This window comes from Chlorocebus sabaeus, chromosome 7 (assembly GCF_047675955.1).
Source record: "Chlorocebus sabaeus isolate Y175 chromosome 7, mChlSab1.0.hap1, whole genome shotgun sequence".
In the NCBI taxonomy this organism is placed as follows: Eukaryota; Metazoa; Chordata; class Mammalia; order Primates; family Cercopithecidae; genus Chlorocebus; species Chlorocebus sabaeus.
The window spans coordinates 4,834,595-4,861,254 of record NC_132910.1 but is presented as its reverse complement, the minus strand read 5'-3'; the positions used below and the strand labels follow the sequence as shown (position 1 = coordinate 4,861,254).

The 26,660-nt window shown below is 31.4% G+C and overlaps 1 protein-coding gene across 2 annotated transcripts in view; it reads right to left on the bottom strand.

Moving 5' to 3' along the window:
• Window positions 1-3,170: 3,170 nt before the first annotated feature.
• The window catches only part of TECRL (trans-2,3-enoyl-CoA reductase like), a 121,926-nt gene continuing 98,436 nt past the window's right edge, over window positions 3,171-26,660 (bottom strand). Inside the window, exons 8-12 of one of the 2 annotated variants that reach the window (XM_007998595.3) lie at window positions 24,671-24,714; window positions 14,782-14,839; window positions 6,157-6,242; window positions 5,730-5,775; window positions 3,171-4,892 (exon numbers count right to left, since the gene is read on the bottom strand). In XM_007998595.3, coding sequence (XP_007996786.1) covers window positions 4,765-4,892; window positions 5,730-5,775; window positions 6,157-6,242; window positions 14,782-14,839; window positions 24,671-24,714 — 362 coding nt within the window. In that variant the 3' untranslated portion in view covers window positions 3,171-4,764. The remainder of the gene's footprint in view (window positions 4,893-5,729; window positions 5,776-6,156; window positions 6,243-14,781; window positions 14,840-24,670; window positions 24,715-26,660) is intronic. The other variant, XM_073017806.1, reaches the window with a different exon arrangement.

Genomic DNA, 26,660 nt, shown 5'->3' with positions numbered 1-26,660 from the left:
AACAAATCCACCAATATAGAGAGTATAAAATTTGCACGTGAAATAGAAGTATTTTAGAAATGTTCTCCAGTTAATGTGGCTTATAATAGCATCAAATGCGTGCCTTTCACAGATGGCTAAACTTCTTGGCCAAACCCTGTATTGCCTTTATGAAAATATCAAATACACACATACCTTATTAAATTAGAAATGAGGCCTGTAAGTCACAAAGCATAGAATTTAAAAGTTGCTAATATCATAATTTATCTTGACATAAAAATCACAACTATTGAAAATACACACACAAGAATTGTAGAATTTGAGAATGTATCTTTTATTTGCAGGATGAGAGTGTTAACTCTGAGAGAACATGGTATAACGAAACATATTTAGGACAGTATATTACTTCAACAAGTAATCATGGTACTAATTTCATTGTTAATTTATGTAGTATATATGTATTTTTTTTGCATTTAAATTTTTTCCTTAATGTTTTTCCTATGAATATCATCAAATTATGACATCTATTATAAATAAATGTCATATTTTATTTTTATTTAAATTTTATATTTAAATGTTTTATTTTTTATCTTCTTTCCCCACCAAACACACTGATATATAAATGTAATTAAGACACCTACAACTAATCTCTGCAGTGTTGAATGCTGTTCCGGCAAAATACTCCATAAGCTAAGATTAAGTTACTTAGATATGTGGCAGAAAAACCATGAATATGTGAGATTATAGAGATTTGTTTTATATTAAAAGAAATGGGCCGGGCGCGGTGGCTCAAGCCTGTAATCCCAGCACTTTGGGAGGCCGAGACGGGCGGATCACCAGGTCAGGAGATAGAGACCATCCTGGCGAACACGGTGAAACCCCATCTCTACTAAAAAGTACAAAAAAACTAGCTGGGCGAGGTGGCGGACGCCTATAGTCCCAGCTACTCGGGAGGCTGAGGCAGGAGAATGGCGTAAACCAGGGAGGAGGAGCTTGCAGTGAGCTGAGATCCGGCCACTGCACTCCAGCCTGGGCAACAGAGTGAGACTCCGTCTCAAAAAAAAAAAAAAAAAAAAAAAAAAAGAAATGCATAATTTTTAAGTCAGCAATGCAAACTTATATTTATATAAACCTTATATTTTAATTTAGAGAGTATCATTAAAGTTTGTAAGTGAGCACATTTACACACACACCCATATATACATGCATATGTGTACATCTTATGTATAGTAACTCCTAAAACCTATATATGAAGCTTAGGTTTTAAAGGCTAAAAACGTGTACATGGCTGCTGCAGGATTATACCTGTAGCATTAATATTGATAACAAAATGGTGTAAGTTTGTCAGGCTTTTTCTTTTGATGTCTTAGGCAGTGAGACCACCTGGAAATAAAAACGAGAAATACATTAAAAAAAAACACATTTCATAATGAAGATATCCTTTAACTAAGGTATATCTGCCAACAGTAAGGAAATAACTGATAGGAAAAAAATACGATGGAGCAACTGGCATAAGGGAATGTAACACATTGGGAAGAAAAATGTCTGTCATATAGGTGCCTCATACGTAAAGACCTTCTTCTAGTCCTACAAGAATGTGCAAATTTCCTAAGTTAATATTTGTCAGCATCCAGTTGCAAAAACAGAAACTATTCTTAGTCCTTCAGAAAAGGGACATTTATTACAAGAAGTTGATCATATAGCTGCATTGGGTATATATGATTTAATGCACTGACATTTCTTTTTAAGATAATTAAATGATATCATACAATTTAGCTGAATAGATATTAGGGAGTGAGAATTTTATTGTTGTTATTGTTTTCTCCTTAGAAATTTTAATAGTATGCTTTGGGAATTATAGGGCTTTTAAAAGGGCTTTTTGTTATTTCTTTAGTGGCCACATATGTTAGTAATAAACAGTCCCTGCCCAGTGCACATAGACCTACTTTACAATATACTGTCATATATATAGATAGTCATATATGTATATATTGTCATATATTTATATATTATCATATATGCATATAATCTAAGAGCTTTAATGAACATATTTTATTTCATATGTATAATCTGAGAATTGAAAATACTCCATAGACTAACAAATCTAAAGAATCACAATTAAAAAATAAGAAGAAACTGAACATTTCTTTTAAACATTTATTTATTTATTTGTTTATTTATTTATTTTGAGACAGAGTCTCGCTCTGTCGCCCAGGCTGGAGTGCAGTGGCCGGATCTCAGCTCACTACAAGCTCTGCCTCCCGGGTTCACGCCATTCTCCTGCCTCAGCCTCCCGAGTAGCTGGGACTACAGGCTCCCGCCACCTCGCCCGGCTAATTTTTTGTATTTTTTAGTAGAGACGGGGTTTCACCGTGTTAGCCAGGATGATCTCGATCTCCTGACCTTGTGATCCACCCATCTTGGCATTCCAAAGTACTGGGATTACAGGCGTGAGCCACCGCACCCAGCCTCTTTTAAATATTTTAAATAATGTGTACTTTGATTTACACAGGTCATCTCTTTGTCAAGTATGTATGCATGCTCATATACAAACTCATATACACACATGTGCATATAGGCTTTCAGAGAAGATAGGTATTTAAAGATTTAAAAATAAAACAAAATTTTCCACTCTTAATGTCCCCAAATTACCAATGTACTTTCGCTTTGCAAGTGCATACAATCCATTTGAAATATATATATATATTTGTGTATGTGCATATATATGTGTATATATGTAATACATGTGTATATATGTAATATACACATATACACACGTACAACAAATATTTTGAAATATATTTCAGAAGATGTATAAATATAATTTACATATAAATATGAACAGTATATATTTCAAAATATATATTCAGAATGATTATCAAATAATGAACAGAAAATATTTTAATTGTAAATTCCAGTATGATAGCATACAATGTCTGTATTATTAATAAATAAGGTACACAACTAAATAAAAATATTATGCTTATAATACAGGTATAATTTCCACAAGAATTTGAACTAATGACATAATACCTATGACACATCTCACTAAAATTGAACAACAAAAGAATTAAATTGTTGTCAAAATAATGTGGAGTTCAAGTAATTTAAATGTCAAAACTTTGAAAAATATTTACTTTAAAAATCAGATGCTTTTTAAATTAAATTTTATTTTTAAAGCCACATAAGAATTGAACATATTTGGGAGATACATAGTAATGTTTCAATACATATAATTTATAGTGATCAGATCAGATAAATTAGAGTATCCATGGTTTCAAACGTTTATCATTTCTTTGTGTTGGGTACAAAATCCCCTTTTAGCTATTTGAAACTATATAGAATATAATGTTCTTAACTATAGTCATCCTCCAGTGATATAGAACACCAAAAATTATTCCTCCTACCAAGCTGTAACTTTGTATCCTTTAACAAATCTCTCTCTAGTCTCCCTTTGCTGCAGCTTTCCCAGCCTGTAGTATCCTGTTTTATTTTTTACTTCTATGATATCAATTTTTTTAGCTTCCACATATAAGTAATAACATGCAATGTTTAACTTTCTGTTCCTGGCTTGTTTCACTTAACATATGCCCTCCAATTCCATCCATGTTGTCCTGAATGACAGGAATTCAGTTTTTATGGCTGCATAGTATTCTGTTGTGTATATATACCACATTTTCTTTATCCACTCAACTGTTGTTGGACACCTAAGTTTCTTCTATATCCTGGCTATTGTGAATAGCGCTGCAGTAAACATAGGATGCAAATGTCTCTTTAATATACAGATTTCCTTTTTCCAGTAATGGTATTGCTGGATCATATGATAGTTCTATTTGTAATTTTTGAAGAAACTCCATATTGTTCTCCACAGTGGCTGCTCTAGTTTACATTCCCACCAGCAGTATCTAAGAGTTATTTTTTTTTTTTCTGCATCTTCACCAATATGATTATTTTATTTTATTTTATTTTATTTTATTTTATTTTATTTTAAGACAGTCTCACTCTGTCACCCAGGCTGGAGTGCCTTGGTTTAATCATGGCTCTCTGTAGCCTTGAACTCCTAAGCTGGAGCAATCTCGAGTAACTGGGACTACCTACTAGCATGTGCCACCACACCCAGCTATTTTTCACTTTATAAAAGTTTTTTTTTAGAGATAGAATCTTGATATGCTTTTTAGAGACAGAGTCTCGATATGTTGCCCAGATCTCAAACTTCTGGACTCAAGCAATTCTCCTGCCTTGACCTGTCAAAGTGTTAGGATTACAGACATGAGCCACAAAGGCTGTCATATTTTTTGTCTTTTTGATAATAATCACCCTAATTAGGATGAGATGATATCTCATTGTGGTTTTGATTTGCATTTCCATTATGAATAGTTAATGTTGAGTGTTTTAAAGATATACTTATTCGCCATGTATATGTCTTCTTCTGGGAAATGTCTGTTCAGATCACATTTTCATTTTTTAATCAGGTTGTTTCTTTGTTGTGATATTTTGCCTTATGCAAATAGTATTGTGAAGTATTAATGAAGTAAGACAATTTTATTCAAGGACCAATCCCACGCAAATACATTCAGAGCTGTTCTTAGTTAATTGCATTTATAGTTTATACTTTTTATTACCATGTGCATTACTCTAAATTTAGTGAAATTTTACTGTATTTTTACTCAGTGTATATACTGTTGCTCATTAATTGTTGGAGTATAATAGTTAACTATCCTTAATTAAGTCTTATTTATTGAATTTATATGTTGCCATTTTCTATAGGAAAAATTTTTTTTTTTTTTACAATATGAGTGGAATCATTGCTGATTTTCTATGAATATATGAACTGAATTTTCTCAGATAAATCTTATGTTTCTTTTGTGCCCACAAAGACATCTGGATACTCATCAGAAGTGTAAAAATTCCAACTAGAAGAAAAAAGAAATAATTATTATTTCTTTCTTATTTCTATCAAATACGTTATATTAGGAAAAGGATCACTAGCACGTTTAGCTTTTAAGATGTTTCCCAAATGTTGCATAATTTCTTATCAATTTTCATTATTCATACCCATTCCCTAGCAATAGCCAATCAATATTGCATGAATGAGTAAACATAGAAAATACATTACAAAATTAAAAATGAATCTACATATTTTACATACCACAACCACAAAATACTCCCAAATAAGGATTTATTTTTGTATTTAAAAATTTTCAATAATAGTTGCCTATATGCATATATTCCTCTACATGCATATAATAAACCACATTAATTGTGATTCAAAACTTTTGTACAATATAACAAAATGGATAAAATGGATATTACATATGTCCTTCTACTAAATGGAAATCATGCAATTCAGCTTCTTAGTGTGTGTTAAAATGCTCAGTATTCAAGATGAAATCTCACACACCGCAACTCTTCCTTTGAAGACAAAACACATACACATGCCTGTGCACATGCAGAAGAAGAAGTTTCAAGTGAAATGCATTGTTATCAAAACTTCTTCTAAACAAAACTTCATTGCTTAATAAATACATTTGGATTACAATTCCTGGCTTGGATTAAGCAACAATTATACAGAGATAAAGAGCAAAAGCACTTCAATATATTTTAATACTGCTAAAAATCAAACTCAATATGAAATTATAAAATCTTTTTGTAAGCATGCTATACTTTAAAACTATAATAACTTTTTCTCAGAAACTATTTCTTCTAAAGATGCATTTATTTGATTAATTGTCATTAAATCTAGGTCTTACCTGGCAGTGTTTGTGTCATGACTGTGAAACTAATCCATGATCCAATCTGTTATATTAAAACTTAAATTAGCACATACATAAATGTAATCTAGTAATTTCTTCACTTGTGGCTTTGAATAAGTAATTTTAAGGCTTAAAATATTAGAAAACTTATAAATAGGAATACATTTTCAAAAAATAATTTAATTTTTACATATAAAGTCACAAGCAATCTCATAAAACGGGATCATATTTATAAGAAAATGAAAGACTTTAATATTTGAAAAAATTGTGATTGAAATGTTCTATTTTTTTATACCATGATCTATAGATAAAACCTCTATATTTTTCTTGTATATATTAATTTATATTATATATAAATACATAAGCACATTCATTTAGTATATCATGAATAGGATTCACGTATTTACATACATAAATAACATACCTCATAGGTGTAGTTAGGACATGAAACCAGGAAAAACATCCATGTGAAGGGGTTATAATTTGGACTTGGGAAACAGGCATTGTTTCCTTTTGCAAAGGAAAGTAAAATGTCAATGATGCTACATATTGCAAATCTGATCATATGCTTATTATATAATACTAAGTGCCCAAAATAACTGTGTACCACATGAAATGTCATCATATATTTATAGCAACCTATTTCACAAATTACTCAGAAGAGAGCCAGCTTTAAATGTTATAACCTTTTGACTCAAATAAAATAGCTGTCACTTTCATACCATGTCTACAGCTATGTTGCTGTAACATTGCAGAGAACATAAGGATAATTAATTCTGTAAGATCTTAAATATATATAAATTATTTTTACATTATAATAGTTGAAATAGTACTACATACTGAAATTATAAAGCGTGTTTTAACATTTGCCCACCTCTTCACATTCCCCTTTACTATCAAAGAAGATATATTTGTTTGAGATTATTAAATACCTCAAGATTCCTTGTATTAAATTGGTGATAATCATAAGGAATTTTATAAAGATGTCATTTATACCAGAAAAGTATGCAAACCTCTCATAAAAGGATTACATTTAATATCAGTATAGTTAATATTCTGAGATATCACATTTCTGTTCAGCAATCAGGATTGATATTTACATCTCTCATTATCCTTCACATATTGTCACTTTTTTTTTGTTAATTATTTTTCCCTTTTCAATTGTTTTTAAGAAACATTTTAGATAACAAATTTTTAATGATTTCAAGTTGAACTTGGAGCTGTGACATTTGTAAAAGTAAATATGAATTATAAAATTACTGTTTTATTCTCCATTCCAAGATTTAATCAGATAACAAATCAGCTAAACTCTTTTCCTTATAACTCTAAAGTCATAATAAAATGTCAGTGTGTTGTTTTCAAAATTGTAGCAATTGCTGAAATATCAAAGTTAAAAATTATGCTAAGTATTGTACAGATTTTATAACTGTTCATAAAGATAATTATGTAGGTCTTTCGATATTACTGATTTTTTACAGTATTTATGTAGACACTTTTGTATAATGTCTGTATATTAATAAAATAAAGATAATTGAGGAATCTACCCAGGTTATAGTCACTGAATTTCAGAGGCAGAAGGTTCAGGGAATAGTCTGCTTTAGAGCCTGTAGTTTATGAGTGTTCAGCCCCTAGAGGTGCAGAATGATCAAGGGTCTACAAATCTACATTTTTTCCAGATCTACTTTGTAGATTAAATAATGGATATGCCTTATGATACAGAAAAATATATGTATATAGATAATATAGTTTCAAGTATACACAGTTGCTATTAACTGTAATATTAAATAAGTTTAGGAGTTACTAATTTAATACTTATATTCTTCATAAATGTTCTCTCCACCTATAGTTATTATAATAGAGCTTCTATTAAATTAAAGTCAGGAGGTTTCTTACATTAAAATGCTGAACCATCAGGTTCTTCTTTAGGCATATAAGGTTTACTCCATTGCTTCAAGGAGTGCTACTGTGAGAGAACCTTCAACTTCTGTACTCCCTATACTCGGAAGCAATCTCACCCAAGGTCACAATCACTGACTTAGCCTTAATACGGTATTTGATCAATACTGAAAATTGATTAACTCAATTCAGGAGAACATGGATTTTTCATCCCAGTTTTAGAATGTCCCATGCAATCACTGGAGACTTGTTGAGACTATATTGCTCTCAATTTCCTACCTAAATATGATTTATTTCTTCTATCCATAAAAACCACTCCTTAACAATCTTCTTGAGTATTAATCTCCATCTTGGCATCTGCATTCCAGAAAACCCAGCTTAGATAGTTGGCACCAGGAATGGCCCCAAAAGCACATGTTAGAATGGCATTTTAGGTTGAATGCCTTACCATAAGGCCTGCAATGCGTACTCCATAGCTGATGGTAGGTGCAGACAGATAACTACACGTACAAGGTAGCAATCCAAGTGTAAAAACCTTTTACTACTTGGATATTGTTATGTTATAGTGGTTGAAAACTACAAGTGTGATTGAATGGCTCGACAAAGACATCTAAAACAAACTGATACTTGGCAATTAAAAGGCAGTTGTGAAAGTTAGAGGTCCACCTACGTAGTGTGCAAAGAGGCCTGAAGAAGGCAAAAAAGCTGAGAAAGAGGTCCAGGTCTTAATTGTAAAAGTAGTCAAACTCCAAAGAATATCCAACTCCAATCCAATGCAGATCTGTTAAGTCAAGTTTGTTTATCACACAATCTTGGAATGTCTAGGTTTTCATAAACTCCTTGATCTCACAGAGGTAGCCCACTCTTCACTATGAAAGCTGAGCACACCCTTCCTTAAAAGCAATACAGAAGGCACTACACTGCAAGAAAACCCCCTGGAAAATCTCCCCTATCTTTTCTTCTAGCCACTACAACTAGGGTTATATCACAATATAAACTACCTGAGGTTGTTCTGGGGATCATAGAGAAAAAAAAAGATACTGCCCCAAAGGAGCTGCAGAACCTAACTAGCATGAACCAACAAAACATAGGAGAATATACATGGGATTGGAATCTGAGGGTGTTTGAAAAGAGGGGTAAAGTATAAAGTTGAATAAAGGTTTGTTTATGTTTTTGGAGCACTGTCCTGGAATACAGGAGTAAATATCCTGCTAAGATTGTACAAACACACTACTAATATGTACCTGGAAGCATGAACAAAGCAATGGCCCAAAATAAGCAAGAAGAAATGTTAGAATTTCCATGGCAGGCTGGGAAAGAAGGTGCTAAGTGCCTTAGAGAAATAGGAATCATAGAGCAGATAGTCTATGCAAGGCTGAAAAGAGAGGATTTCTTTCTATGCAAGGAATTTTTCCCCATTTCATGGTCTCAGGGTTTTTTTTCATGTTCCATGGGAAAGCCAATATGATACATCACTTTTCAAAAATACGAGGAATATGGTAGTAAAAGGAACACCATCATTACTAAGATTCGTGTTGACTTTTTGCTGTATCAGGCTGACTGTAAGTGAAGTCATCTTAGAACTGAGATGACTAGTAGTGAATGGGATTAAAGGACACTTCCTCATACCACTCCCTAGAAAATCAAGGCAGTTCCAATTACAGCACTTAATTGTTCCTGAGCCAAAATGAGTGCCCTGTTCATAGGAGGCTTGACCCGCAGAAAGTTATGTTTGACTAATAGAACACAATGTCCCTAGAAGCTAGACAGTTGGATATCCAACAATGCTATTGTTAAATTTAGAAAAATACAATAAATTATAGATGAATAGTTAAGAGATTTGAGACAGCTGGTGCAATGTCAGATCTACTATTCCTTTCTCAGTATTGGAATGTGAATCAGTTCTAAGATGCCAAACTCACTGATGGAAGAATAGTCTGGGAGGAAAGGTACTGTAACACCAAAACAAATGCACATCATAATGATTTCAGTGATCTTTACTAAAAGGACTTTATTAATTCAGGGAACCATATACCAGAAAAAAGTGTCATTTTCACATTTTAAGTACCGTTAGACAAAGTGGGTTCACAAAGGTGGTAATTTATCCAGATCAATAAATAAATGATAATTGGAATACATATGTACTTTGTAGTTTGCACAATATCTACATTTGCTGAGGCTTTCTTCTAACTGTCATATCCTCCGAGAAAATGTCCTTGACTAAAGGGAACTGCCTTACAAGGTCTTTTTCTTCCCCAGGTAGACACACATCCAACTTATCTGTCTCCAGCCATTCCAACTCTTGACACCTCTACAGGGTTATTCTAGCTTCAGATACCCAATAGAGTTGACTAAGACCATTCTTGTGCCTACATCACAACTCAACTTCCTCTTTGGCATAGTTCTCACTCCTTGCCTCTTTTCCATAATTCCTAATAACCTTCTTTTATACCAATTTCTGCCACCTGAGAATATGACTCATGACACTTTGTACAATCAATATTAAATGGCTCCCTTCTAGACATAAACCATGCCTAAAGCACATCTAATAGATATTACAACAAACTTCAAGTAATATGTAAGTGAGGGAATAAAAATTCAAGAGTAGGAGACACCAATTTAGAGCTGACACAGGAACTGATAAAGATTTTATGTAAGGAAAAATAATGCATTGAGTATGTAGCTATTAATAATTCATAATCAGAAGATGAGAGTTCAATTTGAGAAAAGATTAGGGACTTGATGGATCAGAACCCTGGATAGGGAGAAATTGAATAAAATTATCTGAAAATAGTTGAGGCCAGAGGTTGTCATCTTGGAGGACATTGTTTTTAAGAAAGAAAATGATGCCCAGAGAAGTTTGCTCAGAGAGGGAAGGCATCATGTGGAAGCTTAGAAGGGAAGGGAAGGAAGGAAACATGTTCTGGGATTCAAGGAATTTAGAAAACGAGGATGTTAGAGGATGAGAAGACAAAATTAAAATCCTCCTGTTTCCAGAACACACTTTTATTTTTAAGAGATTTCAGTAACCTCATCTGTAAAAAACTATGCTATTTTTCTTCAAGGTCAATTCACACATTTAATAATTAATGCAAATCAATCAGCATTTACATGATACTTCTGTGTGAATAAACTAGAAAGCGTTTTTGTTTGCAGACAAAAACTAACCCACCACAACGAAAACAAAATAAAATTTACAGAACACACACACACGCAATTACCAAATAATGTAACCATTAAGAAATCCCAAAACTGGGCCGGGCGCGGTGGCTCAAGCCTGTAATCCTAGCACTTTGGGAGGCCGAGACGGGCGGATCACGAGGTCAGGAGATCGAGACCATCCTGGCGAACACGGTGAAACCCCGTCTCTACTAAAAAATACAAAAAACTAGCTGGGCGAGGTGGCGGGCGCCTGTGGTCCCAGCTACTCGGGAGGCTGAGGCAGGAGAATGGCCTAAACCCGGGAGGCGGAGCTTGCAGTGAGCTGAGATCCGGTCACTGCACTCCAGCCTGGGCGACAGAGCGAAACTCCGTCTCAAAAAAAAAAAAGAGAAAGAAATCCCAAAACTGAAAACTGATATGGAAAAAAAAAAACAAACAAGAAAATATAATACAAAATAAGAGTTGACTGTACTTAAGAAATTGTGGACAAAGAAGAAACTTTCCCAGTAATATGAAATACATTTTTATTTGCTTAAGGATGTAACATTCAATAGAACAGAGGATATTAAGCAGATGAAAAGAATAGCCAAAAAAAAAAAGGGACAAAGATAGTTAAAGAGAAAGTGATGGAGAAGCTAGAGACAAAAGAAGGAACATAGGTACAGTGTAACCCTCCTCACACTCCACAATGTAATAAAACTAATTTTAAAATTGTAATTTGAGGAAATGTTTTAGAACTAAAAAAAAAAAAAAAAAAAAAAAAAAAAAGGGATTAACCTACTAGAAGAGTACCCAGTGATCCTGGGGAAATTGGTTGAGAAATATCAACCCTTAGACACTCCCTCAAGATTCATAGACTTTTATAATAAAAAAAGTCACCTGTGCTTTGAAACAAATAAAAAACACCATTTAACAAAAGAGAGAGAATTAGATTAGCATCTGACTCCTCAAGAGCAATATACAAAGCAAGATAAAGAGTGAATATTAAAAGAAGGTGGTCTTCTTACATGAACAATTTCAAAATTCCTGGATGACTTAAAATTTTCATTTTCAAATGATGAGACCATATTCCAGATAAATGAAGAAGCTTGAGTTGATTACATTGCTAGTCACCTACCTAAGACTAAAATCTGTGATATTTAAACATTGGCAATGCTAGCATTTTATTTGATTATGTTGTGTTTTGCTTCTCTACTAAAAAAAAATTAGACTCAGATGTTTTTCACTTGTGGTTCACGTGCATCCAAAGAAAATTCAATGTATCTATGAATTTGGATCAGATAAAAATGGCATTCAACCTCTTCATGAAATATAGGCTTCACTCCATTGCAAATGAGGACCACAAACTATAAGAGCATTGGCCTTACGTGTAATTTTTTTCACCAAGATGAAGCACAGATATTTTTAAGTCACAGTACACTTCTTTTTAAATATGCATATATATAATTTATAACCAACACTCAAAAAGTTGAGTGCTCATCACAATGTTGTATAATGTTGTAATAACAAACATATGCTTATATTCTAGTTTTTTCATATATTCACAATTGTTTTAATATAATAATTTTCCTTTGTAATTATATGTATTTTATTTTATGTGACAATTATTCTGAAAAATGTTTTATACGTTTCACTAGCCTGCCAGAAGTGTGGAAGGCAAGAAAATATTAAGAAATTCAGGTTGATGTTGAAACATAATTGAAGAGTCAAATATGCCTTTATGTTTTCAGTTGAATTATTAATAACAAGTAGTCCAAATGATAAACAAATGTTTCTCATTTCTATTTGATTTTACAATTAAATTATATATTATATAGGTTAAGCAGTTGGGAATCCCTACATATAACTGAGCCTAAATGAGATGACTGATTTACCAAAAATATCTTTAAATAATGGAGACACTGTAAACTTTTTCAAATATATAGGTGAGTATAAAAGCAACTGAGTTTTTGCATTGTTGGAATTTGCTGTTTTATACTGGAATACATTATTAAATAAATGTGATTATGTTATACAACATTTTAATTGGCATTTCTCACTTTATGTTTTTTTGCTAATGAGTTATCACTTGTTGCTATTTTTTGTTTATTTTAGTCTACAGAAATGATGTTAGACAAAAAACAAATTAGAACAATTTTCTTAATTGAGTTCAAAAGGGCCATGGGCCAGGCACGGTGGCTCACATCTGTAATCCCAGCACTTTGGGAGGCCAAGGCAGGCAGATCACCTGAGGTCAGGAGTTTGAGACCAACCTGGCCAACATGGTGAAACTCTGTCTCTACTAAAAATACAAAATTAACCAGGCATGATGGTATGCGCCTGTAATCCCAGCTGCTCAGGAGACTGAGACAGGAAAATCGCTTGAACCCGGGAAGGCAGAACTTGCAGTGAGACAAGATCATGCCATTGCACTCCAGCCTGGGCTATAAGAGAGCAACTCCTTTAAAAAAAAATATATATATATATATATATAAAATGGGTCATGAAGCAGTGGAGACAACTCACAACATCAACAAGACATTTCTCCCAGGAACTGCCAATGAACACACAATGCAGTGGTGTTTCAAGAAGTGTGGTGAGAGCCTTGAAGATGAGGAACATAATGACTGGCCCTCAGAAGTTGACGTTGACCAATTGAGATGAATCACCAAAGCTGATCCTCTTACAACTACAGGAGAAGTTGCCAAAGAACTCAGTATTGACCATTCTACAGTCCTTTGGCATTTGAAGCAAATTGGAAAGGTGAGAAAGCTTGATAAGTCAGTTCCTCATAAGCTGATCAAAAATATTAAAAAAAAAAAATCATTTGGAAGTGTTGTGTTTCCTTATTCTATGTAAGAACAATGAACCATTTCTTGATTGGAATTTGACGTGCAACAAAACGTGGATTTTATACAACTGGTGATGACCAGCTCAGTGCTTGGACTGAGAAGAAACTCCAAAGCATTTCCCAAAGCCAAATTTGCCCCCTCAAAAAAAGGCCATGGTCACTGTTTGGTGTTCTGCTGCCAGTCTGATCCACCACAGCTTTCTGAATCCTAGCAAAACCAGTATAATTGAGAAATATGTTCAGTAAATCAATTATATGCATTGAAAACTTCAATGTCTGCAGCCAACACTGGTCAACAGAAAGGACCCAATTCTTCTCCAAGACAGTGTCTGACTGCACATCGCACAACTAATACTTCAAGAGCTGAATGAATTGGGTTACAAAGTTTTGCCTCATCCACCATATTCGTCTGACCTCTCACTAACTGACTACCACTTTTCAAGCATCTGGAAAATGTTTTGTAGGGAAAATGCTTTTCAAGGGGGGCAGAAAATGCTTTTCAAGAGTTTATTGAATCCTAAAGCATGGATTTTCATACTACAGGAATAAACTATTTCTCATTGGCAAAAATGTGTTGATTATAATGGTTCCTATTTTGATTAATAAAGATGTGTATGAGACTAGTTACAATGATTTAAAATTCATGGTCCAAAACCACAGTTACTTTTGCACCAAACTAAATATACTACTAACTTTGAAATGTTCTCCCAGGCATTGGTATTTCAGTGCCATTGTGTTTTTCAATGAAAGATTACCATTATTAAAAAAAAAAATAAAAGTCATTTGAAATAGTGAGACTACCTTAAATATTGTACAAATGAGAGGAATAGTGAGAGTTTAGTAATTTGGATATTCATCAAGTGATTTTATACTGCTTTTGTTCTTATTCATTAGTTCATTTATTTACATATTTAAGTGATGTTGTTTAGTGTATGTGAGGAGGGTGATGGTGTGCATGCACACTTCATTTTAGAAAAATAATTATTAGAGAATATGATTTTGTTCAAATATTTGGAAAAATTAGACATAAAAGGGAAAAATGTGGCATACATATTTCTAACTATTGATATTTTGATTTTTAAAGATTTTTTGAAGTAAGATTATAAAAATAATTATTAACACAATTCACTCTAAAGAAAAGAAAAAGAAAATAGAACTAACCTGTGTGATTGGGATGAGACAACATTACATTAATGAAATGATTCCCAGCTTCACAAATCTGCAAAACATTTTAAACATTTTCAGTGTGATATACCTCTGCCTATTAAAAAAAATGTATTCAAGGGACATATAAACTATGTGTAATACATTAATCCCAAAGATTCAAAAGATATATATTTTATTCTAATCATAAGGAGAAGTACTTTTTAAATTACAACAATGAAAGAAGCTGTTGCTGGTATATATTGAATAAAAATAATTAGTCACAACAAGTTGGAAATTCTGAAGATATTTTTCACACTGTTTGATAATCAGGTTTAAACTGTCTTGTTAATCAGCTTTGTACTTGTTACTATGGGAAGACTTTCAGATCATACAGAGACAACTCTTGCTGAAGACAAATTTGGCATAGGTTTATGTTAATCTCAGTTCATAAACAGTAAAACTCTTTCTAGTGAAGTGGTGATTGTTTGATTTCCAACTAGTTTCAGCTCAGTTTAGAAAACCTACCGTGAGCAGTGCTGCCACACAAAGAAACCTGCTGCTTATCTGTCAAGACCTCCTGATCATATACACTCTACTAGTCGTCCCTGTTAATAGGCCACTATGTTCCTTCAAGTTCAAAGGATTACCACCACCTCCTGAGACTAATAATGTTCCTAGTTTGCAACATGTTTCCTGTGAGGGTAAAACCCTTCCTTTGTCTGCCATATATACCTTATCTGATTTAACACAAGGTATGTATTTGACATATAAATACTATGTTACTAATAACAGAATACATTATTCTAAATCTTTATTGTTTGAAGTCATTCAACTTGTAATATATCCCAAAAGTTGAGCACCCATCAAACTCAGTGTCTTTAATGTTATTAATATCATAAAATATATCTGATTTTGTTCTTTTCAACCATTTCTGTATGTATTTTTCATATATAATAACAGTTCTATGGACTTTAATTTCTGGATGTTTCTCACAATAAACAACTGGTATACATTTCAACACTTTCTACATTTTAGGGAAAAAACAGATTGAAAGAGAAAATTTAAATCAATTTTCATCATCTAGAACTGTTATGTAAAAATGCTACTTCAAATAACCAGCTTCAATAAATTAATTCACCCAGGATCTAATGTAAACAAATACACCAAATATATTAAATCCGTATTTAAAGATCCAGAAAACAATGCAAATACAAATTTTGTAGCAACATAACTACACAAAATAATTATAGAAAAGGCTTTTGGTTTCTTAAGTTATCATTAGAAAGAAAAAGTGGAATTTCAAATTTTCAGGTAATACGTTTTTAGTTGAAATTTTTACATGTCAATGTGGATAAGTGTGTGGGCTTTTGTGGCATTAACCTGCATTCACATGCCACATATTTCATTTGCTATGTATGAAAGATTAAGTAAATTTCACATTTGGAATTTCATTTCTTCACTCAAATGCAAATGTTGATTTCTGTCTCTAGAGAATTTATGATGATTGAATGAAGTACCCTGCACATCATATTTGCTCAATAAAATTATTGTGATAATTTTAGTTACCAATTTAATCAATAAAAACTTCTGCAGATTATCCTACATTAATCTTACTTCTCTAGACTTCATTCTCACAAATCGTTAGCACTACAAAATCCATAATTACTAAACTAATGGTTTGTTACATTTCTGTTTAATCTTTGTATCTTTTGTACATCTTTCAACTTAGACAGCTTGTCATATTTATTTTCCATCACTCACAGTGCCAAATACAAAAATAGAAACTATTATATAATGTTTATTAAAAAGCAAGTTAAGTTACCAAAATTTGTGAAAAAATATGTTTTCAAAGTTAAAATTCTTCTGATGAAACATATGTTTTGAGATTATTAATATTTTTATACTCATTCAAACATCAAAATATTTTCTTCTTCCTGCTTATTTATCATAACAAAGCTAAATATTGAAGCGTCAATTGTTTAACCAAATAATGAGCCATGAAAAAATAGCATATAGGTTTTAGTTAGAGAGTGGATAGATTTACAATAACACCAAATTTATCATTAGGTGATTTGCACCTATAAGAAAATATAATTACATACTAAAATAAAAAATATGAGAGAGAAAGTAGAAAAAAAAAAGTGCTAAAGAAGCCAGTTTATTCATTTTGCTATCTGCTGATGAAAAGCTTCCATGGTAAGAGTGGGGAGAAAAAAAAAACTTTATCTCTATGCTTAGAGATTCTTAAATATCAATTTAGCAACTTCTTAAGGATTTTAAAGAGCAACAATAACTAGTAATTTCCATTTTAAGTACTGGTGTTTACACCTTTGGATGAATCTAATACAGCTTGCAATGCTAACTGAATTAGATAAAACTGGTGATGTAATTTCCTTTTAGGTAAGGGTTGAGTAAGATCAAGAAGCTCAGTCAGTGCTGTAAACCTCAATGTATTGTTCTATTACTGATTATAATTGCACAGCAATTAAATGTGAAGCACTGGACTATTTCTCAGCATGGCATATATTTCACCTGGATTGATGTTTATCTAAATATATCTTCATTTGACAGAGAGTAAGTTTAAAAAGAAATTTAATAAACCAAGTTTGGGGCAGATGGTATGAAGAAGTTTGATTTTATATTATTAAAGTTAAAAGTATCTTACATAATAAAACATGAGATGCTACATATTACCTATGTGTGGCCTTAAGTGACACAGATGATCAAGATATTCTAGACAATAAACACATAATAACATAATAAAAATACTAAGAAAACATTGCCCAGATAAATTTAGAAAGAAATAGTACTTGAACACTACATGTAAGAAGCAGCATCATTTTCCTACACTATAATAGTGTAACAAATTAAGAATATTAAATGGCTTAATCATTTACAATTAAAAATTTTCAATAATTGTACTTTTAGTCAAAAAATTTAACCTATCAAATAAAAAGGTTTACATTTCCTAAACACACTCACAGAATTATAAGCAACCCAGGGACATTGCCAGAACTGCTTCTGTTATCAAGAACAAGATAGCCTAGATTTATTTAATAAATCTTGCTCTACAATGTGAGTATATTTAACACTAATAAGGTGTACACTAAAACGGTTAAGATGCTAAATATTATGTAATGTACTTTTTCCCCATAATTAATAAAAAAATCCACCAGGTGCTAGTGTTTTAAGTAATAATGAACTTTAGGATGATACATAATAAAATTTTAAATTAACTTTACATTTTTGTGCACAGGTGTGTATTAAAGCAAATTTGAAAATATTTATTTCTACTTATATAATCTTTATTGAGTAATTTGAATACTTGTTGCTTCAAACTAGCATTCATTTGAATAATAGCGAATGTTAATGAATGAATAATCCATTCTATTTTCTAGAGTTATCATTATAAGGATAAATATAAAACATAAAATTGTCAACCACTATAATATTGAAGAATCAGTGTCTACATACAAAAATAATCTTTTGCTTAAACAAATACTTTAATCAAGGAAGGAAATAAAAAAGCTTACTTTTTCAGGACCCTCTATACTCTCATTCTTCTGACCTTTTAATTTTATTTTTAATCAGTACTTCTAAATGTTTAACAATGTTCAGTGTAGGACAGTATCAAATTAATAACCTACAAAGGACTTTTGTTGATGTATAGTACTAGAAGTGATGTATTATGGAGCATACTGTGCCTATGATTTTTTTCTAAAAGTACACCCTGTTAAATCTCACTCTCTCAGGTTGAAAGACACAATTAAATTATAATATGTGGGACTTCAGCAATAAAGTTGTTCGTCTTTTACTGTTAGGCATTGTGTCTTGGTCAGTAACCTGCTGTCATTGAGGAATGATAAAAATTACCAATGACTAAAGCAAGGGGGCAAGGGAGGACAACTTGCAATGATCTACTTTTAGAATATTTAAAATATTGTTAATTTTTTACAGGCCTCATCAAGTTGATCATTCTCTTCCTTAAATAAATGAAAATGATGTATCAATAGAACAAAACCCACATGTCCTAATATAGAATTGGTAGTCATCAATTAGTCAGGCTCTGTCATTTAGTGTTAGTAAAATTCTTTTGGTTTCCACAATAAAAATAAATAATCCTTATATCACAATCTCAAAATATTTTCATAGGAATGAACATGATCCATTTTATCTTTTAATGTAACTGTTCTCACTTTTATATGTATTGATATTGTATTATTATTAATTTTTGGCAGGTGCTATATATATACATATTTTTGAGACGGAATCTTGCTATAGGGATACTCAGGCTAGAGTGCAGTGGCATGATCTTGGCTCACTACAACCTCTGCTTCCCGGGCTCAAGCAATATTCCTGCTTCAGCCTCTCGAGTAACTGGGATTAAAAATGCATGCCACCACGCCCAACTAATTTTTGTACTTTTAGCAGAGATGGGGTTTCACCATGTTGGGCAGACTGATCTAAAACTCCTAACCTCAAATCATCCACCCGCTTCAGCCTACCAAAGAGCTGGGATTACAGGCATGAGTCTGTAGGTGCCCGGCCGACAGGTGCAATATCTTATAATTTTATCATTAGACCAATAAGTAATAAATAGTCATTATATTAATTTAATTGAAATGTAGACATTGCTATAATGTTCCTAACAGTAATACTTTTCATCTTTTTCCTTTGCCAAACATTTATTCACTGAAAGAAAATAGCTTATGATGCATCTTTAGCAAAGCATACTTATATTTGCCTGTTACAGCTAGACATGCGATTATGTCCTAATAGATATCAGTGAAGAAATATGTTGTAATAATATACTCATGGTTTGCTTACAAAGGTGTTTCTCTAATAAACACTTGCTTTCATGGACAAAAAACAAAAAGCGTCTGATGAATCTTCAAGAAAGCACACTTACATGTCTTCTAAAACTGGAACTGTAAATCTCTGTAGTATGAACCAATGTAGAAAGAAATGTGATAATAACATATGCTCTGTTTGTTAAGAGTTTCAGTCATTATTACTTTATCTATAGCAACAATAATAGTAATAATAATAATAACTATATCTTATGTTTTATTTGTTATACCTGAATAAATACTTCAAAAATAAGGACAATTGTAGCTAAATATATTATTACAAAGTTTCACTTAGGAAATTTATTAACTATTTTGATCTTGGACAATTCAATTTCTACTTTAATAGATCATGCATATCCACACAGACTTAACTGCTTTTGACAATATAAGCCAGTATCACAATGCTTCAGCATTCATAAATATTTTATCTAATGATAATTTTTATTACTAAGTTCATAAATTTACAGACCTTTTTCAATTTGCACTTTCTGCACCTCTATTATGAAGCTCATTCATACACATTTCTATGTTTTATACAGACATAATGATAACATGTATTGTGCTTTAAAATAAATACATTTAGTGTTAATTTTGGGTTGAACTGAAAATATATATACTAACCAATATATTTTCACTTTTCAAAGTAAACAATGGTAAGACTCTAAATAAAAGTTCAGATGTTGCATTTATATTCTTGCATAATGTGAAATGATATATCTAAATATTTTAATGTACTTTATGAATTTATTTGTTGCATGAAACAATTATTTTATGCATAAACTTTGCTATAGGAGATGCTCTTATCAATCAATAAAAATAATTCAAAACATTTGATTTTGGAATTTACTTAAGGCTTAAAATTATTTCATCTCTACTATGATGCTCCATTTCATTATCACAACTTTGGGAACACCAGAATTATTTTTTAATTTATAGAGCTCTCATGCAATACTGGATAACACAAAAATATGAAAATATAGCATAAAAATAGCACCATAAAATAAATCTCTTCAGAAAGTTAGTTTACATATACTAACTCTGCAGTAAATTATGATTAAAAACATACATGATTTTTTCACAGTTCTTTTTACATTAGATTCAATATCACATATTCTAACAAATGAAATCTTTATAGTTTTATAATCACTACTGATTTTTATTTAAATCATTACTCTTATATTTCTACAATTTGGAGTAAGTTAGTCGTAGTTCAAAATAGACAATTATTATAAGTTGTAATGAAATGAGTGAAGTACAATATTGCCATTAATTTTATATCTTTAGTCAACTAGTTTGCAAAATAAATCTTTAATAAGTAATGATCCCCAAAAACTTAAGTATAAAAGTTGGTTCCTATGCATGTTATTCTTTATATGAGATGCTTCAGGAAATTTGAGATGAGAGCAAAATGGCAAATGATGAAAACACACAGAGTACTAGACTTTCTTTTCAGTCAGTAAGTATAAATCCTTTTATTGGTACCTATCAATGGTAGGTACGTGATCAGAAAATGTGTCACAACCAAATGTCAGTAGACTGCTGAGAATGAAAGCACTGAACTTCGGCACCATTTTTTTTCATGTATCTTATCCATGAACGCCAAATTTCATGAGCAGTTTCTTGGCCTTTGTGTGGTTTATATAGTAAAGGCTTGCTCTCCTGTTTTAAAATCTATGATACGTTGTTCCCAGCATCCTCTCCACTAATCAATGACCAGTTCTGTACCCGAGGTTCTTTTCAGCTAAATATTACAAAAAGAGGTGTACCTACTTGATAAAAGCATATTTTTTTCTTCTCCAAGATTATTTGCATTTTTTTTTTTTTTTTTTTTTTTTTTTTTTGAGACGGAGTCTCGCTCTGTCGCCCAGGCTGGAGCGCAGTGGCCGGATCTCAGCTCACTGCAAGCTCCGCCTCCCGGGTTTACGCCATTCTCCTGCCTCCGCCTCCCGAGTAGCTGGGACTACAGGCGCCCACCACCTCGCCCGGCTAGTTTTTTGTATTTTTTAGTAGAGACGGGGTTTCACCATGTTAGCCAGGATGGTCTCGATCTCCTGACCTCGTGATCCGCCCGTTTCGGCCTCCCAAAGTGCTGGGATTACAGGCTTGAGCCACCGCGCCCGGCCGATTATTTGCATTTTAGGAATAATTTTAAAACACGTAAGTGACTGAATAACTAATGAGAACACTGAAGACACAGAGGCAAAACCAGGGAAAAGAGTTATTTTAATTACTTTGTAAGCCATGTCTTATATTTTATTATAAATTCCTCCCACTTCCTTCATTTTGAAGACATTAAGAAAGGGAAGAAAAGGAGTTCGTTTTTGGTAAAATCCTCATTCTGCAAAGAATTGGCAAACTTTAACAGCTTCTGGAGAGTAAACATAAAGTTAAGGGGACAAGAAGATAAAGAAAAAAGACAGATTCTTTATATAAAGTACATTTTGTTTTGCAATTGTGATTTTGGTATCTTTGTTTGTTGGCTTTTGGGTGTAATTGGGTTCAGAGGATGAGGCAGAGTCATGGAAATATAAAGAGATCAAATTATAAAATGTATTTACAATATTTACATCAGACAAACAAGATTGCATCTAAAATTTGTGTGAAAAGTTATTCTGATGCCTTCATAAATTTGCCTGTATTTGATTCTCCTTAATTTTTCCTGTAGATTTGTCATACCTGGACGTATCTGAGGAATCAAACTTGTGTTGAAAGTTAGAAATAATTTAAACCAAGGGAGAAGTGATAGACTATTTCTGTGATTATAATAGAGATAGAAAAAAACCTCACCAAAATCGAAGAATTTTCCACAAAATAGGAGCCTGATTTTACAACATATTATGTACACATTGTAAATTATTTTGTTTTCCTTACAATATATTTTGCTTAATATGAATCTAATATGTCTTATATTAGATTCAGTTTCCTAACACTAATATCTTAATATCATATATTATTTGTGAAAGTTAAATATGTCTTAACAGTAAACACTACTAAGAAATTTCAGGACTAACAGGTCTTCTTGATTTCTCATGATAATTCATGTGTGTAAAAAAGTCACAGTGGCCATTCTATCTTATTTCTAAACTTTGCTTTTCTATGGAATGTAACTACATTCAATATTTTCATTTTTAAGTGAAGTTTTCACCTATACTTAATATTATACTATCTATAATTAAAGCACAGGTTTTAATTATATTACTTTCCATTTAAAAAGAAATATTTAAATCTAAAGATTATAGAAATTTAAAGTTTATCAAATTGTTAAATCTGTTATTGAAATAAACAATGCTTGTTACGTGCTTAAATGTGGAATTAAAGTATCACATTTACCTACTTCATCTCTATTGGACATAGTCTATTACACCATCTATCAGTGTTTGTTTAATTTAGCATCTTAGGCTTTATTAATTTTTGCCTGAGGCTGTATGAAATATACTTGATTAATAAAGTGCTATGTGAAGAGGAAAAAGCAGTAGCTTAATAAGAAGGCAGAAATGTTAAGTCTCTGGGGGAAAAAAAAGTATAATTGCAAGCTATTAGAATTTTGCTTATGTCTAATTATGTCTCAATATTTTAAGAAAAATATTATAACGTGTATAACATAACTTTTTAATAAAAGATATGACTTTCATTAAAAGTTTTATTTTATAGTATAGTCATTCACATTTGAGAAGAGGGAATAAATACATACATAGCCATATTATATTGGAGAAAAGGGAAGAAATCAATAATATTATATGAAAAGGGAGTTGTCTTAATTACACAGAAAAAATTATAACCCACGTTTTTTGTGAAAAAGTGGACAACATCATAAGGATAAAAAGCAGAGGAATAATCAGATATTAATCTAAAACATACTAAAATTACCAACAAATAGGCAGCTATTATTTTGTTTATCCATAAATTTATTCTTCTCTTCTGTCAGATGTACTGAGTAGTTAATATCAGAACATTAGTCTTAATACAAGAGGGGTTGTAGTGCACTGTATACAATATTGCATAACGCTGTAACAACACATGAACCACAGAATTCCTCTCCTTGAACAGTATGCACTATCGGAAAATTACAAGGCTGTGATATATTTTCAACATATTGTTAAAGAAATTCCAAATACATAAGTGCTCTGTGCCATTTATTCAAACAAATAATGAGTTCCTGCTATGCCAAACTATATGCTGAAAAGACAAAAACAAGATCTGTCCTTTTCAGAGCCAACACATTGGAGTACATACTTACTTAAACTATTAACTAAAGATGTGTAGAGAGAGAGAAAGCAAGAGAGGGTCATGTGAGAACTCCTTACAAAGTGTGGTGGGTGATTTATGACCTGTATAAAATGGTTAGAAATAAGTTGTTGAACACAAACTTTGCAAGAAATATGAATTTGGAGATGAATCATAGGAGTTCACTAATTTATCAATGACAGGGATGAAAGGAGAACATGAACACAGAATGAAAGCAAGGAGTTATAGAGCGTATAAGCATTAAAAAAAGTGTCAGATGAAATAATTAATGCATTTTAGAAATAATCAAGAGTCTTGGGTACCCAGATTGATTTTCACACAATTTTATCTAGATACATGTTTATTTACGTAGAACAATCTAAAGAAATTGAATGAGAACAGTTTAGAAAGGGCCAGGTTTTATTAAAAAGGCAAACTCTATGTTCATCTTGAATTAGTTAAATTAACAATTATGCCAAAGTGTTTTTGAGGTATTTATCTGTAAGATTTACAAACAATTTTTGCTCTTTATAGGTTGGTAAATGTGCATACAGTAGGATCACTGAATATATATTTTTCAAATATTTATTATATTTCAAATAATACTAATCAAATGTTACAGATGACTACAACATTTTGATTATAAAATTTAGAGAGCTAAAGACTTGATTATAGAAAGTTATTTTATTTACTTCATTTTATATCATTATGTATATTATATAAATATATATCGTATTTTCTACATGGCAAATCCTCAGATATAGTCTGTTTTTCTTCTTAATAATAACAAAATTAGAGCATGAATAGCGAAATATATATGTGATACATACCAGAAAATTGATAGCAGATACTGTGATTTGCCTGTTTCCAAATGCTGGAGAGTAGAAAAAGAATATGTCATGCAGATACTCATAGTTTGGATTGTCAAACATATAGACATAATTCAGTCAGTATTTATTTAGTATAATTATTCTATAATCAGTAGAACTGTCTAGTATGTAATTCACCTTTTGGGATGATACTTTTGCAATCTAAAACGTTGACTCTTTTTTCCACATGTACTTTTTTTTTTTTTAGTATCATAATGATATTTAAATTACAAATGGAATATATTACCAATTTGTATTATTAAACACCTTGAAGGCAGATTTAGTATTTGTCCCATTTAAAAAGCACACTTAAGTATGGCTAAGCATATAATGGCACACAAAATAACTCTCATTTTTAATGTTTAACAATAAAAAGAAAAATGCTGATTACAGTCATTTGTTTTATATATTGATGTTTTGTAACAGGTAGAATTATAAGTATTTTATATTTTTATTATGTAAAATACATGATGTATTACTTGTCTTACCTTAAAATAAAGAAAAATATAGGTTAAGTTCCAAAGGGCAGATAAAGAGTAATGTAGAAAGCACCATTCAAAACAATGTTCTAAAGGCAGGGTTGCTCATGGTGGAAAAGTTGGAATATTCAATAATAATAAAAATAGAATATTTGATAAACTTATCATCGTGTTTATTAAATTTCATTCCTATCTTCTTGTTTTATGTATGTGAGCATATAAATTGTATTTATGTAAACACATTTACATCTACATATAAAAATATTATCCCTCATTTTAAAACGTGCATTTTTCACCTAATAATATGTTTAAAGATTTTTCAATATTATTAAACACTCATTGTCATAAATGTAATTGAATCTTCATAATAATGCATGACACGGCTAGCTCTTAAAACATTAATTATAGAATGACTGAAAAGTTCACTTTAATTTTATGTGTGATAATACTGCTTTGAACATCTTTATGTATAAATCTTTTACTGAATTCTGTTTTTCTGGGATAGAAATTTAAAAGTATATTTTGGTTAAAGGTTATATAAGTATTTTTCATAGATAAATATTCATAGAATATATATACAAGCCACATGTACATGAATTGGAAGTTTTGTTTTTGTGAAGTTTGTATATCTAATAGTAAAATAAAATATATTAACAGAGAATATTGGAGAAATAGAGAAAAGTGGTAAGGGCAAATAAAATGGACAAAAATCTCATCAACCATAGAAAGCCAGTGAATATTACAATTTTCCCCCTTGACATATTCATATATGTTGTATATTTTTATAATATTTGATATAACAATTGTATAACTTTTCTCTTAACATAATGTTACACCACTTTTGCCATATAATTAAACATTCTGCTCTTGACAAATCACAATTGGTTGATATGCATCTGTATCAGCCATCATTATTTTATTTATACCTACTATTCAATGTAATTTTACTCATTCAACTATAGTTATCAAGAATTCGCATGACAGGCACTGAACTGTGTGCTTGTGATAAACTACAGACAAAGATGAAGGCAATCTTAATTGAACTTATATTCTGACCTGGAAAAGTACTAATCACATGATAACAAATGGAAGTTTGCAAGATCGATAAGTGCTACTATAAGATCTATGTAGTATTTAATAAAATAACCAAAAAGGATATTTTGTAATCTGGGAGATCACGGAGGATTCTTCGAAGTACACAATTAAGCTTTGATTTATAAAAATGGATAGACATTAGTATAAAGAGAGAGCTCAGAGCACATTAGTCAGAGGACAGTAAACATATGCCTTGTTCCTATTTTTAAATGAAAATGAAAAGTGATGTGATAATAAAAAGTATCAAGCGAAGAGTCTAACACTTTTCATATTTATTTCCAAAAAAAGTTATAGGTAGTGTAAAAAGAAATAAACTTTCTCTTTACCATAGTCATTATAACACTTATTATTTAATAATATTTTATAATTTATATAAT